This window comes from Vicia villosa, linkage group LG3 (assembly GCF_029867415.1).
Source record: "Vicia villosa cultivar HV-30 ecotype Madison, WI linkage group LG3, Vvil1.0, whole genome shotgun sequence".
NCBI lineage: Eukaryota > Viridiplantae > Streptophyta > Magnoliopsida > Fabales > Fabaceae > Vicia > Vicia villosa.
This window is the reverse complement of record NC_081182.1, coordinates 60,178,629-60,195,063: the sequence shown is the minus strand read 5'-3', so window position 1 is coordinate 60,195,063 and position 16,435 is coordinate 60,178,629. Positions and strand designations below refer to the sequence as shown.

At 30.8% G+C, this 16,435-nt stretch overlaps 2 protein-coding genes across 2 annotated transcripts; one reads left to right on the top strand and one right to left on the bottom strand.

Annotated features, from left to right (window-relative positions):
- The first annotated feature begins 8,861 nt into the window (after positions 1-8,861).
- LOC131655886 (uncharacterized) lies at positions 8,862-9,646 on the top strand. Its single transcript, XM_058925686.1, has 3 exons — positions 8,862-9,118; positions 9,213-9,350; positions 9,439-9,646. The coding sequence occupies exons 1-3, from the start codon at positions 8,903-8,905 to the stop codon at positions 9,616-9,618; spliced, it is 534 nt and encodes a 177-aa protein (XP_058781669.1). The 5' UTR covers positions 8,862-8,902; the 3' UTR covers positions 9,619-9,646.
- A 3,615-nt stretch (positions 9,647-13,261) lies between these two features.
- LOC131655885 (uncharacterized) lies at positions 13,262-15,500 on the bottom strand. Its single transcript, XM_058925685.1, has 3 exons — positions 15,315-15,500; positions 15,104-15,238; positions 13,262-15,024 (listed from the first exon to the last, which is right to left on the bottom strand). Exons 1-3 carry the CDS (start codon positions 15,387-15,389, stop codon positions 14,833-14,835), a joined length of 402 nt encoding a protein of 133 aa, XP_058781668.1. The 5' UTR covers positions 15,390-15,500; the 3' UTR covers positions 13,262-14,832.
- Positions 15,501-16,435: the final 935 nt, after the last annotated feature.

Below are 16,435 nucleotides of genomic sequence, written 5' to 3'. Positions count from 1 at the left end.
GAAGGGCTCCAACTCGGATAAAATCAACGAGTATGCCACTAGCTCTCTCATGCGGAAAATATCTCATTATATCAACCAATTTCAAAATCGTGGGGTATCGCCACTCGTTTCAACAATTAGTCGTGTCTAAACGTTTGAAGAAAAGCCACTAAGGGAAAAAGATATTTTTAAAAGAAAGAGTTTTGAAAAGGTTTTACAAACATAAGAAGATTTTGGAAAAAGGAAGAAGATTTTGAAAATCTAAGAAGTGGGAGGAGATGAAGAGACTATCCTAGTGCGTAAAATAAAAGTTAAGGAAAGAGACGATCTAACCGAAATAAGAAGCCAACACTTGACATTATGGGTCAAGGTAGATTTCCCATCCTTTGGACTATTAATACCAACACATTATCATTTGGGGATCCAGATGAACTTATTATCTTTAGCACAACTTTGCATTAAGCACATTAAAATTCTGACGAAAATCGGGCAGAGTAACGGTTGTTTTCGGGTTAAATCCTTATCTCAATGCCTTGGAATTAACCATCAAGGACTTTCAAGGAAATACCTGCATACACAAACAGACAATAATCCAATGCCAGACAGACAAAATAATAGATGTGTAACTATAGAATAAGGGTCCAGAGGCACTAAGTCCATAAGTCCAAATCTCCAAAATGCTCGGGATAGTAACCAATAGTCCGAAAGAGAGCCTTATGTGTTTTTTAGATTTTTGTTGATTATTAGTGTTTTAACATAAAAGTAAAGTATGGTCCAAGTGGACAAAAGAAAATAGCGGAAACATAAAAAATACGTCCAAATGGACAAAGAGAAAATGGCGGAATGCAAATATGATGAAATGATAAAGTAAAGCATAAAGCAAAATATAAAGAGCAATATAATAAATTGCGGAAATTAAAGTCAATTGTTAGATGTTAAAGATAACCATCTTGAAACTTGTCAAGTATGTTATCAAAGTTAGTAAGAAAGATCGATGGTGAGTGAAGGATGTTCTCGGATTTAAATTCAATGGACATTTATCAGAAGCTTGATAAAATCATAGCAACTACACGATTAACATCCATAAGTCTTAAATCAACCGCATACAATTCTCTTCCATATTTGATCTTTTTATGATTCGGGACACGGAATATTGCGCTATGTTAAGCAGATCGCCAAGTGATTTATGTAGAAATCACCCTACAACGAGGCCGGTCAAAACTTTATGTGCTAATGCATGCGAGAGAAGCGATATGTAGGTCACTCTACGAAAGCAATACCGCACGAAAAGAAAAATAAGGAGCGATATAGTCTTTACCAAGAATCCATAAGAATTCTCAAGGTATTAAGACTTTCATCGATCAAAAGAAAAAGAAGGAGAAGAAGAATAAAATACATAAAAGATAATCAACTCACACTATCATCAATATCATTTATCTAATATTATGGATTTGGTCATTTCAAACCTATCAACATCCTAGATCCAATGATATTAATGAAGTGGAGGAAGAAAAAGAATAAAATGCATAAAAGATAATCAACTCAGACTATCATTAATATCGTTCATCTAATATTATGGATTTGGTCATTTCAAACCTATCAACATCCTAGATCCAATGATATTAATGAAGTGGAGGAAGAAGGAAGCCAAAACAAGCATAAAAAGGCAAAAAACACATTCTGTCCCAGGGGAAATCAATTTTCCTAAGGAGGAAATCGCTTTCCTTAGTGCAAGTTTTCAAATCTGGCGCAGAAATAGAGTGGAAATCGATTTCCCTAAGGAGGAAATCGATTTCCTCAGTGCAGTTTTCAAAAAAACAGCATTATACACTATAAAACTCAATTTAGACAAACATACAAACACCTTATGATCACATATCAATTGGAGCACGAAATTTCCACCAATTCACCATCAAATAGGACCAATATAGCATCAAAGATATATTGAACACAAGCAACAAAGATCTACATCTTAGAGTTTAGGAATTTACCAATTCTTGAATCAAATGTTGAAATAGCTTCAAGAACAAGCACAAAGTGTGTAGATCCTTCAAAATTGGAGATGAACAAACGAAGAGAAGAGTGAAATGTAGGAGGTTTAGTTTAAAACTAGTAAGATTCAATGTAAATCTCACTAATTCTATGAAAATGAACTTTGGGTGAGGGTTTTGGAAAGAGTGAGAAATGAATTTGCAAAAACTTTTTTCGCTCTCCAAGCTTGAGAAATGAGAGAGTAGAGACCTCTATTTATAGGATGGGAGCCAGAGAAGTGGTAATTTGGTCATTTTGCATTTGATAATTAATTTGTGCTTAATTGGTGTTTAAATGGTATTTAAATGGTAAAAACGGTAATATGGGGTTAAAAAAGGTTTAATGAAGAGAATTAATTTTGATGAGGTGGAAAATTGGTAAAATGACAAAAAATGATCAAAGAAAATTGGTGCCAAAATGATGTCATGCTTCCCTCTTTATTTTTTTGAATTTTCGCCCAAGGAAATCGATTTCCCATATGGGTAAATCGATTTCCACCTTCAAATTTTTCAAAAATTGTTTTCTTGCACTGTTTTGATTTTTGCCCAATCTTTTACCTGTAAAATATGAACAAAAGAGACAAAATACTTATTTTTGGATTTTGGTTAGTATCAAACAAATAAAAAGCTATAAATGCTTGATGATTCCCCTCAAAGACAAAATGATACCTCAAGATTGTGATCTTGATTGATGATTGAAATGCAAATGATGTATGATCTTAGGGTCAAAAATTGGGGTATGACACTTGGTTGTAAAAGGGTGATCACTCCTTGAGCATTTTTTTAATTTCAAGTTGTCCTTGCTTATATATATATATATATATATATATATATATATAAGATAAGATAACTGTTGTAAGGGTGATATTTCCCTATCTGATGTCATTGGTTGAGTTTTGGATGTGATGAGTACTTTGATATGCTTTGTGATCCTACTTACTTGAACCTGGTTGCTGAACTCTGGGTGAATTCATTTATCCAAGTGCTAAATCGGAAAGAAGTCATTTGTTATAAATTATCTGGTATTCCTATCGCCGTCTCTCGAAATACTATTGTAGAGGCAATAGGATGTGAGGACCATGGAATTCATCCAAATATTATGTCCTGGGAACAACATCCCCTCTTCTGCACCATCTTCAATGATTCATCTGACATTTCAAATGCCTTCAATTTTTCACCTACGACATTATTCTGGTATCAAATTCTGGCCACAAACTTTTTTCCAAAGCACAAGAATATAGATATCTTATATAGCTATGAAAGAAACTTTCTTCTTCTACATGTCAACAAAGCTGCAAAGGTCAATGTCCCCTATGTTTTCTTTGAGTATCTAAAGAAGACCCTTCTATCCTTACAAGAAGGAAAGGAATTCTTCATTCCTTATGGAAGAGTCCTCTCTAAACTATTCATGCAACAAAGAGTTGTAAAAACTAAGGCTGGCGTGGATTCTATAGTATGGGGTCATCAACTAGAGCTACCAAGAGTACGAATAGCCTCTGACATTTCCCCTTTCAAGGTCACGGCGGTCACTACTAATGGATCTTATGTGTAATTTGGTTGTGTGCACGCGTACACCGTTTGGTCTCCATGAAACATCAAGTGTGATTGTATTGTGTTATCTTATGATTATCAAACTTGTTGGTTTTCCTTCCATGTTTTTTTATGGATAATTGGGTTATATTTTGTATAATCGTATCATTTAATATGTTTTTTGACCATTTGATAAAATTAACTACCAATTACTATACGATAGTTACACACCAAATACACATAACCGTTTTTTTCCAAATAACTAAAAATAATGATATGTTACGTTTGGATTTAACATACCTCTGTAATCTGGATATGTACAACTGGATTGGGCTAACATCTTACTTGAGCAATCTTATATTCATATTCTCCTTCTTCACAAGTTGACTTCATCTCTAATCAACATGTTGCATACTCGTCTATGCTGTTTCAAAAATTCAACAAAACTTAAGTGATTCTCAATTTCAAATAATAGGCTCAGTGTGATAATTTAGCATTGTTTTTAAAATTGACATCGAACTCCAAATCTAAATTCACCGTTTTAACAAAAAAAAACAAACATTTTGCTTTGAGACAAAAAATTCAATTTATTAGACTCAATTTACACTTCATATTACAACAATTCCAGTACTTTCTTGATGACTAACATTTACATGTTGATCATTATATTGGATAAAATTATAATTAGAAAGAACAAGCTTCAGTTGAGTTTAAAAAGTTGATATTATTTAACTCAAATACACAACTTGGCTGTACAAAATAGTTCTAACAGTTAATGTACAAGACCTTATCTCAAATTTACAATTTATCATGTTATCTCCTTGCATCTCATTCTGAACACCAAATATTTTGGTAGAGTTGAACAGTATCATCTAATGAAAGCCCTTAAGTGGGATAACCTTCATGAATTAACTCTGTTTTGTTTACCCAGGAAAGTCCTTATTCAATATGTGTTTTCGAGTTCAAACACTCTGAGTATACTGTTTGCAGCCATTACTTAACTACAGGTTATTTGAAGAATAAATCATCAAAATAATTTACAATAATACACAACCATAACTTAAATTTGAATAATATCACAACATAAATTCCCGTAAAAACAAACAAATCAATTGAAACCCTAAAGATTCAATTAAATTAATATCATTTCACTATCTACCAGTTCAACTCAAATGTATTTTTTTTTATGAATTTATGAATTTCATAAATTATAAACCTTATTCCCCAATTCCATATTTCATGCTTAAGAACTGAATCAACTTCAACCTAAAATACAAACCATAATCCTCAAATCACATAACAGCTTCAAATTAAAATACAAACCTCCATCGCCAAATCAACTTCAACTAAACATACAAAATTAATATCCAATTCCATAATTTATGCAAATGAACTCAAAGCAACTTGATTTTGGAAAATGTAAAGATTGAGATGGATACGAACAACTACCTGTGAAAAAAGAAGACGTCATTCCACTGTAAATCTTGGGAGACAATAGTACAACGAAGAGGGAAATTTTTTGATACCCTTAATTGAGGATTAGGGCTGGAAATAAGTTGTGCCGAGCTAGGCTTTGCCAAGCCTGAGCCTGGGCTGTCAAAAAAACTGAAGCCTAAGCCTGGCCTATAGTCTGTCGTAGGCTTATTTTTAGGTTTTAGTCTGCCCGTATTGAAGGCCTCATTAGCCTGTTAGCTTACATAAAAGCCTATTTGTTTTAGACATATGTAAATAAGCAATTAAAATAATATTTAAATAGAATAACTAACTGGAAAACCAAGAGACTAACAATTTGTTTGCATTTACTTATTTTAACTTACTTATTAGCATAAATTCTGTGAGACTATTTGTTTAAGAGAACTTATAAAAACAATGTTTATCACATGTTCACATCTTATTTTCACAAGGTCTTCAAGATAATCAAATTTTATTTATGTATTTTAATTCAAAGTACAAAACATAACATAATGATAATAAAAAATTATTCATATTTATTTAAATAGGCCAGCTTGATAGGCTTAAAAGGTTTTTTTAGGGCATGAGGCCTAGCCTTTTTACTTATAGGCTTATAAAAAAGCCTAGACCTTTTCTATTTAAATAAAATGTGTGGCATCGCCTGAGTCTGTAGGCCTCTGTTATCAATCTGACCTATTTCTACCCCCTATTGAGGATGAATATGATGGATAATAGTTAGTTGATAACAAAGTGAATGATGAATCGAAACAAATACAAATTTGGTCTGCATGAAAGGAAGATGAATGATAAGAAGAAGAAGGATGAGAGAAAGATGAAGAAGGAGGTCAACTTTCGAAATGTGTCTTTGAGATTTAGGGTATGTTTGGATTGATGAAATATGATGGAATGGAGTGGAATGGAATGCAATAAGTTTATGTTCCATCGTTTGGATTGATTAAAAACGGATGGAATTGAGTGGTATCGGATGAAATGCATTCCATCACATTTCATCACTTTCCACCATTTTTTGTACCCTCCGATTTGGGCGGAATGAAAAAATTACTCTATTCCATCATGATGTATCCAAACAATGGAGTGACATATTTATTCCATTCCACTCCGTTCCGCTCTATTCCATCCTGCTCCGCTCCGTTATTTTTATTGTATCCAAACATAGCCTAAGGAATTTCAATTCAGAATTGATTTTGTCAAATAATTTATTCTTCTAATTTAATACTAATTTTATGAAGGACTTATATGTAATAAATGGAAGTTTCATATAAAATAATGATGGGACTCTTATGGTTGATTTAATTAATAATTTGGCACTTAAAATTTAGGGTTAAATACGTTTTTAGTCCCTATAAATATGCGACCATGCATTTTTAGTCCCTATAAAATTTTCCTTTAATGAATGGTCCTTATAAAATTATTATGCACATAGTTTCAATCCCTACTGTCAAACCAATGTGTATTTTAGAATGATTATTTTGTAGACATGTTCATAATGTTTTAAAAAGTTCCTGGAAAAAAAAGAAACTCAAAATTTAATTTCTAAGTTGAGATTTTCGTTACTTTTATCATTATTTTCTTAAATTTGAAAAATCCATATTTAATTGTTCTCGTTTTAAAAAATTCTAAAACTTGATAAATAAATATTTTACAGTATTCTAAACATATATAAAAAATTTAAAAATTAAAGGGTAATTAAACGTTTTTAAAATTTTAGAAAATAGCAGAGAAAGAAATTGCATGCATAAAAATTTTAGAAGGACCATTCATTGAAGAAAAATTTTAAAGGGACTAAAAATGCAGGGTCGCATTAGTATAAGGACTAAAAACTTATTTAACCCTAAAATTTATAATAGTATGTTTTGATTGACCAATTAAAATGATTGTAAAAAAATATTAAAATACCAAGTTCATCATAGCAGCTCCCTTTAAACAAGTTTAAAGCGATTCTAGCCCAAACTAAAAACAAAATTCAGCTATTACTTTTAATATAATACTAGGTTAATACCTATTTTGCCCCCTGTCATATGGAGTGTAGTTGAAAAATCCCCCTGCCAAAAAAAAAGTAGAAAGCTTCAAAAATTGGTCCCATGGGGTATTAAACCCATAACCCAAAGTACACATGAAACTCAACTTTACCACTGAGCTACGTTTCGTATTGTGATATGCAATTTCCTTAGCTAAAATATAATAACTATTAAGCTGGTTGCGTTTTTAATTAATATTAATTAATGTTATTTTGTTCTTAACGTTATATTTAACTTAATTAATTTAATTTAAAGAGTTAATATAAATGCTCATTTCTAATTTAATTAAAGACTTTATATAAATGTTCATTTAACTTAATTTAATTTAATGTTTATATTAATGTTTATATCTATTTTAATTTAATTAATATTATTTTACTGTTAACGTTATATTTAACTTAATTAATTTAATTTAAATAGTTTATATTAATGGTTATATTTAATTTAGTTTAATTTCTTTTACTATTAACGTTATTAATTAATATTAGTTTATATTAATTTAATTTGCTTTATATTTTATAATTAATATTAGTTTAATTTAATTTAATGTTTATATTTAATTTAATTTAATTAATATTATTTTACTCTTAATGTTATATTTAACTTAATTAATTTAATTTAAATAGTTTATATTAATGTTTATATTTAATTTAGTTTAATTTTTTTTACTATTAACGTTATTAATTAATATTAGTTTATATTAATTTAATTTGCTTTATATTTTATAATTAATATTAGTTTAATTTAATGTTTATATTTAATTTAATTTAATTAATATTATTTTACTGTTAACGTTATATTTAACTTAATTAATTTAATTTAAGTAGTTTATATTAATGTTTATATTTAATTTAGTTTAATTTCTTTTACTATTAATTAATACTAGTTTATATTAATTTAATTTGATTTATGTTTTATAATTAATAATAGTTTCATTTAAATTAATTTTTATATTTAATTTAATTAAATTAATGTTATTTTACTTTTAACGTTATATTTAATTTAATTAAATTAATGTTATTTTACTTTTAACGTTATGTTTAATTTAATTTACTGTTAAAGTTGTTAATTAATATTAGTTTATATTCATTTAATCTAATTTAATTTAGTATTAACTAATAAACAAGTAATAAAAATTAACTATTAACTAATAAATAATAACTATTAATGGTAAGTTAAGAGTAGTTAATATATGTAAGGTAAAGCAATATCACAATAGTGAGTAACGTGCAGCCTAGTGGTGATGGCTATTTGACATTCATTCTTTGGGTTCAATACCCCCATGGGATAATGTGGCCTGATAAAGGATAAAAATCGAACTTCTGAAATTTTACGAGGCTACATCCCATATGACAGGGGGCAAAATAGGTATTAATCCTATAATACTAAAAGAATGGTGTCATATCATAAAAAAAATTGTTGTCATATTATAAAAAAATTTGGTGGTGTATTTATTTAGGATCTATATGCGAGTTATGAGCGGAGAAGTTTTTTAAAAGAACTTTTTCAAAAATATAGAGAGATTTTTTCTAATTTTTTTTAATAAAACTATTTTGTTTTAATAATATTATAAATTTGTCATTAATGCAAACTATATAATTTTTCTTGTATATCTCTTTTTTCAATTTCCAAATAAAAAATCAAAACTTCTCAAATTTATTTAAATTTTGCAGTTTTTAAATCTTTTTATTTAAAAATGATTTTATTTTTAAATTCAAAAAATTTATAAAATAAAATCAAACCAACTCTGTAATAAAAGAAAATTCTTAAAACCCTCTTCGTTTAAATCTCTCTATTCGTTTTCTCCCTCCAAATTCTCAAACAAAATCCTCTGATTTTTGGGATTACGATTCATCCCTTTCATCTTCCAGAATGAAACCTTACCAGAAACCTAAATGGACTCGTGTTTGGGAATCGAAGCGCGTTGAAGATATGGAATTAAGTGACTTCTCTATGTATGATGATGACATTGAGCCTTTCATGTTTTCATGCGCACGCTTTTTATACAAGAATAAGGCGCAGATCATAAAAGACGAACAAATCAATGTCGCCATGGATGAATATGAAGAGCGCCGTCGCAACCTAAGTGTACGCATCAGTCTCCTTTTTCTTTCACTTTTAGTTATCTTTCAATTTCTTGTTTCACTAAATTTGCGTTTCAATTTTGATTTTGACAACGCAGGCCTTCGATGCCATCGCTTCTCCAGAAATTGCAGGTTTGTGTGGCGGCCTAGTGCCTCTTCCGATAACTGATGATCGTCGCGTTAGTCTCACCCCCCTCTGCATGCTTGCGTTAGATACGTACAATGCTGAGAATCAGGTTCGAAACTATTAGTTTTTATGAATATAATATAGTATGTTTACTCATTCATTCGTTCATGGATTAACTAATGATTCTTTTGATTTAGGGTGCAAATTTTGTGCTTACTGATGTTGTAAATACAACCTGGAAACCTAGCGGTGTGTATTCAATTAACTTTCAAGCACAAGATATTTCCTCAAACACCTCTGCTACAACTTTCCAGGCCAAAGTTTTGAAAAAGAGGGTTGGACCTCATCAGGTCTTGTCATGTGCCATTCAAACCTAATACATGGTGAGTGTAGCAATTGCTCAAAGACATTATGAGTTTCTTTCTATTTTTCAATTGATTACTTTATTTTGATTTCATGGTTTCTCTGCAATTTTCTTTGTTAAACTTGTTAGAACCATGGGTTTAAATCGCAGCTGCGTGTGTTGCGATAGCAGTCAATGTGATTCTTGCGATATGCGGTTGTTATGGTGTGAATTTTAATTGGAAAGTGTTTGAAATTAATATACCGTTAAAAATCACTTGATGTTATGATTTCTAACGGCGTCCGGATACATGGTTTTAATTCACATTGCAATTGTGGTATGATAAGGTTGGGTGGTGAAATTTAAAACCATTTTGAGCCTAATTATTCAATTTCATTTAAAAAAAAAAATCTTCTGTTTCCTTGATTTTCCCTTGGTGATAGTCACTTTTCCTTCCCTCTTGGTTTTGATGTCTACTGTTTATTTTCTTGTCATTTTACTTGATTGAATATAATATTGATACACATTCTTGTCATATGTTTAATTAAATCTAATGGTTAGACTTTGGACTGTGATTGACACTTCTATAAACTAATCTTGTATGTATGTTTCAATGTTGATATCTCGCACTATCACTTTAACTTCCTCTGAAACTCTGAAGCCAAGTTCCCATCTATACTGACCAGTTCTATCATTTATATATTCATGCTGTCTTGGAGTAAGTGTGGATCGGTTGCAATCAATTTCAGCCTTATTCATCACCATCGGATACATTTCATGGTCAAGTCTCAAGTTTATTACTTTCGTATTTTGTACAGTGTAGAGACATTCCACATAAATGGTATAGGGGATAAATGATTATCTTCGTAGGCCTCACTCTAGCTAAATGAACTTGATGGAATATAATATTGATCCACATTCTTGTCATTTTGTTTAATTGAATCTAATGGTTAGACTTTGCAGTGTGATTGACACTCTTATAAACTAATATTGTATGTTTGGAATAATGTTGATATCTCTTTCTATCACTTTAACTATCATTCTTAAACTCAATTCCCATCTAATCCCATGTTATCTTTATTCCATTATTGTATTTCTCTATTAATTTGTAACCTATCTCTTTTGGGAAGATAAATATGGCCTCATACCTAGTCTTTTATGGTTTCTATCTTCATATCTATGTTTTTTTTTTATTATAAGATTTTTCCCGTTTTTGTTTTAGTCCTCTCAGATCTATTCATCATTTTCAATTGGAATCTTATTGAGTGTCTCACCCTGAATGGAGAAATGGAAACATATTCCATTAACAAAGGAAGAAGAGGTTAGGCGGCGGTGGTTGAAGTTAGAGAAGAGGTTTTCCAAAGAACCCTACCTGAAAAACTATGGATGAAAAACACCTTCACACACACGAGCGTTCACGAATACTATTATCGGTGCGTGGCGACGAAAGAACCAAGTGGAAACCCAGGAACTCAACAAAAACTTGTTCCTATTTAGGTTTTCGGCGAATAATCGATGTTGAGAAATTGACTATGGAGTTTTTATAAAAACCTTTTGGTGTTGAAACGAGTGCCTGGGGAAGAACAACCATCGGATTTAGACATGCATTTCAGTACTTCATTCTAGGTAAGGATCTACGATCTTCCGCTCATTCACAAATCTGAAGCTATGGCAAGGAAGATTGGTAACATTTTGGGGACCTTTGAGGAAATAGACTCAAACGATTTTCATAGAAACAATCTCTTCCTTCGTATCAAGGTCATGGTGGATTTGAAGCAACCTTTAAAAAGGGGGACAGTGGTTCGATACAATTAGAAAAGTCATTGGGTGTTTTCATGTACGAAAGACTTCCCACTTTCTCCTTTGTCTATGGTAGGTTGGGGCATTAATTAAAAGACTGTGACTTGGGTGTTTTCAAGTAAGAAAGACTTCCCACTTTCCAATGTTTAACGTAGATATTTTAACCTCATTCATTAGTCATTGCATTTGTTGGGTTAAATTGTCTATTGAGTTGTGACTTCCAACTGAATATCCAATCAAAGTTTGCTTTGAATTGTATTTGGAATCAAATGTTTTAAGTAATATTCAAGTCTTTGCGTCGAGGCTAGTCCTTATAAGTCTGCAAACCAGAGACGAGTTGGCTAAGCAGGAAGTTAATTCAGGTGGACATAATCTTGTTTGTCCGCTTTGTTTTGGTGCAAAGGAATCTCACTGTCATTTGTTTCTTCAATGCTCTATTATAATATATGTTTGGTATTGTATATTAGATTGAGCTGGTTTGTGTAGATTGAGTCCTTGGATTGATATTTATGATCATCAACTACTTTTTGTTTCTAGTATGCAAGAAAAATCAAAGAAGAACCTGCGAATTCTCATCTGGCTTGTTGTTGTTAGGGCAGTGTGACTCATTAAAAATGACACTAATCTTTAACAGTGGGATGAAAGGGATTCAAAATATTATTTTGGTGGTTAAGACATTAGCTTGAAACTTATTCGGAGCTAGAATTAAGGATCATCTTCTTTGTAGCAAGAAAGATTAGGTGAAAAATCCCCTAAATTGTTTGTATTAGTGCATTTTATTCTTACCTTTTATATTAGGGTTGAATACCCCTATACGTACTCGCTTTAAAAAAATATTTCCAAAACACACTTTCTAATTGTATTCAGCCACTAAATTAAACAACTTATAATTTAATAAAAGATTTAAAACCCCTTCTTTCTTTGTTTTTGACACACTCCTTCCTATACAAAGAGTATCCTCAGACTAGCTATGTCGATTCCCCAACAGTTGTTTGTATTTATCCAGTAAATTGCATATCATAAAAAAAGAAAGAAATGTAATCTCTCTGTAGCTAGAGAAGAAAGTGAAATCAAGGATCTTTCATCTTTCTCCAAATTGGCTTGCGTACAAAATATTTAAAGTGAAACCTTACTTATGTTAAACAACACAAAGCTGCTCAAGATTTCTTCTCTTTGATTTGGGTCATCTTTTTTCAAATTGGCTTGCGTACAAAATATTTAAAGTGAAACCCTACTTATGTTAAACAACACAAAGTTGCTCAAGGTTTCTTCTCTTTGATTTGGACCTAGCTAGCTTCCCACGTATGATTAGCACATGCATTGTTTTCCATTATATACATTATAGTATAGTGCTTTAAGGGTCTGTTTGGTGTTTGATTCAAACGAAGGAGAGGGAGAAGAGAGATTTTAATGGATGGAAGAGAAGGGAGCGAAGAGATTTTTTTAATTATATATATGTTTGGTTCAAATGAAGGGAGAGGAAGAGATGTCGTTTAAAAATATGTTTGGTTCACGAGAAGAGGGGAGGGATTTTAATTATAATTTACATTTTTATCCTTGTGATTTTATATAAGTGATATGATATTTTAAGGTGAAAATTTCATAAATATTTTTTTAGAAATAATAGTTGTATCATTGACTAATTAAAATGTTATAACTTATCGCATAATATTAAAAAAATTGAGTACACTTGATTTGTATTATAACTCTCGACACAAAATAAACTATACGTTGATAACACTTTTTGAATACATAAAATAAATTATAATAAAAAATAAAAAATAAAAAATTATAATGATTATAATTTTTATTAAATAAAAAAATAAAAAATAATTTGAAGGTGAACAATAATTATAATGAGTTGATGGAAGCATTAGAAAAAAAATCACAAAAAAAGAAAAGCACTCACTTTTCCTCCCATCCCTTCCGAATCTCCCCGATTCGGAGACGCAAAAATTGTCATTTGGAGGGATTTTGCTCCCCTCCTAAAAATTAAACCAAACACATTTCATTATAAATATTTCCTCCCCTCGCTCTACCTCGAATTAAACATACCCCTAAAGAGATAAAAAAACAAGGAGAAGTGTTGGAATTCCTAAATGTTCGAACTTCGAAGTATCTATTAGTAATTGTAATTTATAACTTAAAAAAAATTAAGTTATTATTATTTAATTTTAAAGTATCTCTTATAAATTTAATATTGATTTTTTAAAATCAAATCATAATAGGGAAATCAAGTCTTGGATATAACCTAGTTGGTTGAACCACTTCTAAAATTATGAAGTACAGAGGTACAGTGGTACACACATATCATATAAGTGGTATTTCATTTTTTCTCATTATTCTACTTTATAATTATAGCTTTGAATGCGGCCAACACAGCCATGGGTGCAAGATGATGAGGCTGTGAAGGCAAACTGGGCCATTGTGTTGGAGGTGCAGGTAGTTGGCTATGCTAGTAACTCAACTCAAGCTGTGGCCTAGAGCCCTGAGGTTGCTACACTGGTAATTGTGATTGACTGGATGCTGAAGTATTATAGGTTTAGCCAACTGAACCTTAATTAGGAGGAGAGGTTAATAAGTTATGGGAATTTGGTGCCAAAGAAGTACAGAACAACATGGTTTTCTTTTGTTTGAGGGTGTGATTTGCAGGCCATGCTTGGTTAATTTGTGGTGAAGCTTATCTCTAACTTATAGATACTACACAATAATATTAAATATCTTCTTTCAATTTAGTCGATTCTAAAGTAAACAGTCAGCATTCATTGGCTCGTAGTGAGGTAGGTGCCTTCATTTTGCACACACCTATGGCACTTTCTGGTTCAAGTAAAAAGGAACTACTATTGTATTACTCAGGAACACCGACACCTCTCAACAAAAGCGTGTCCGGTGTCCGACAGCGTCGGCATGACATCGATGAACATTCAGTTTTTTTTTTTTTTTTTCCTTTAAATTATTATCTCTGTCGACATATGAGAGTAGGTATAGTGTCAAATAACAGTGTCATTACAAACAACAGTAATGAGATAGATGATTATTTAACAACAAATTCCAATCTATTTTGAAACTTAGTATTGCCATTGCCAGGCCCAATGCTGGTTTCTAATATTTGCCAAGAATGAAAAAAAAGGCTGAAGCCAGGGGCGGTTCTAGAGCCCAGCTAGCCCGGGCACACGCCCGGGCTCAATCCCGGACTCAATCCCTATTTTCTTTATACTCCTCTGACTTAATAGTCAATTTTTAGACAAAATATGGGCAAAATTAATAAAAAATAGGGTGTAAAAATTAAAACTGATGAATAATTAGTGGGGTAAATTTTTGAAGCACATTCCAAATACCATAGTCAAGTAGAATATAAAAAAAAGTATAACCAAAGTTAAATATGTAAGCATACATAGCACTGTTGCAACATGTGATTATTGATTCCCAAGGTAGGCTTATGTGTTGCTTAGGTAGGCTTGATAGCACATGACTGGACAACAGGCTGTCCACCATAACAGGGCAACTTGACAAAAACATAGGCCTGGAAAGTTACAAGAGGGCCGTATGGATATTTTGCTTGAAAGGTGATGAAATAATTAGTACCAGCAACACCTTGATGGGTTGACTTGAGAATGTCAACAAACAAAAAATTGGTACCCTAGATAAGAATAAATAATAATCAGTGTCGTAAGTTTCCAATAAATAAACATATAGTATAGTGGTGGTAAGTTTCGAACCTCCTCGGTGTTGTACTTGTCTAACGCAAGGTTGCAGAGGGGAATGAGATAACTGCGAACTTCATCAGTTATGTGAAGGGGGTAGATACAGCCGGTTAGGCCTGCAAATTGTGGAGGTTCGATAGCATCGAATCGCTGTCCAGAATCAAAATTAAGAGATTAGTATATTATTAAGGGTACGAAAGGAACAATAGAGAGAAAGCAACCGTACACTTAGGTTACGAGATCGCTCCCGATACTCAGCATAGACCCTTTCTTCGTCGTCCCTTTCCATCGATCCAAACATGATAGAAGGAATCACAATTCAGCAAAGACCAATATTTGCTTTTAACAATTCAACACACACGTTGACTGCAATAGGTTTTGTTTTATCTTTTCAAAACTCAATTTTGACTTTATTTTCCGTTTGTTACGTGGTGTCACGGGTATATAAGTTTTTTTTTTAATAACCAAATTAAAAAAAAAACCAAACAAACCAATATTTCAAAAGAATTACCCAACTAATTATGTATGGCGTTTTCTTAAAAATATTGATTTGTTTGATATTTTATTTTAAAAATTTGGTTATTTTAAAAAAATCTTTGGAATTTGTTATTAATAAAATGTACTTATTTAATTAAGGACAAAATTTAGTTACAATTTTTTAAGTGTGATTTTTACTATTTTTCAATGAAAATATAACAAGTCTATAATTTTCTCTTAAACGTATGCAAATTTTTTCTATTTTCACTCACTAAATGATATTTATGTATATTTGTTATATTTTTATTGAAAAATAGTAAGAACCACACCTTACCTAAGTTTTTTCCTTTAATTAACTCGTCAAAAAGAAATTGGTAATAATTCTTTTTTGGATTAATATCGTCTTTATTTCTCCCATATGAATCGAATATGAAAAACTATACGTAGAAAGTAGAAACGCACACATTTATTTAGAATTAGTTAAGAATTCGTGCGTTCGTACATGTCGCGCAAAGTCGATATAAATATTAAATAAATATTATATAATTATGATTAAAAACTAGACTTTTTCCTATTTATAAAAATATTTGTAATTTATTCCTACTTTGAATATTATTGATTAAATAAAAATTAAAACCGTAGTATTCTGTAAATTACATATAAATATATATTTTTTAAGAAATGACCCCGTTAACCCACTTTTTAAATTAATTCTTATTATGAAAAATGATTTAATCTATAATCATGTTTCAAAAATTTTCTTTTTAATTAATTTATAATAAATAAAAGTAATTAAAACTTTAAGAACTTTTTATTACAAAAAAAAGCTAATACCCTAATTGATTTGATTTTATTGTTGTGAAAGAAAAA

Excerpts from the sequence above, each read along its gene's own strand:
- LOC131655886 (XM_058925686.1), top strand. The coding sequence starts at position 8,903 with ATGAAACCTTACCAGAAACCTAAATGGACTCGTGTTTGGGAATCGAAG. Across the intron at positions 9,119-9,212 it reads AGCGCCGTCGCAACCTAAGT|GCCTTCGATGCCATCGCTTC; the intron begins GTACGCATCAGT and ends TTGACAACGCAG. Across the intron at positions 9,351-9,438 it reads CGTACAATGCTGAGAATCAG|GGTGCAAATTTTGTGCTTAC; the intron begins GTTCGAAACTAT and ends CTTTTGATTTAG.
- LOC131655885 (XM_058925685.1), bottom strand. The coding sequence starts at position 15,389 with ATGTTTGGATCGATGGAAAGGGACGACGAAGAAAGGGTCTATGCTGAG. Across the intron at positions 15,239-15,314 it reads AGCGATCTCGTAACCTAAGT|CGATTCGATGCTATCGAACC; the intron begins GTACGGTTGCTT and ends GATTCTGGACAG. Across the intron at positions 15,025-15,103 it reads ACAAGTACAACACCGAGGAG|GGTACCAATTTTTTGTTTGT; the intron begins GTTCGAAACTTA and ends ATTCTTATCTAG.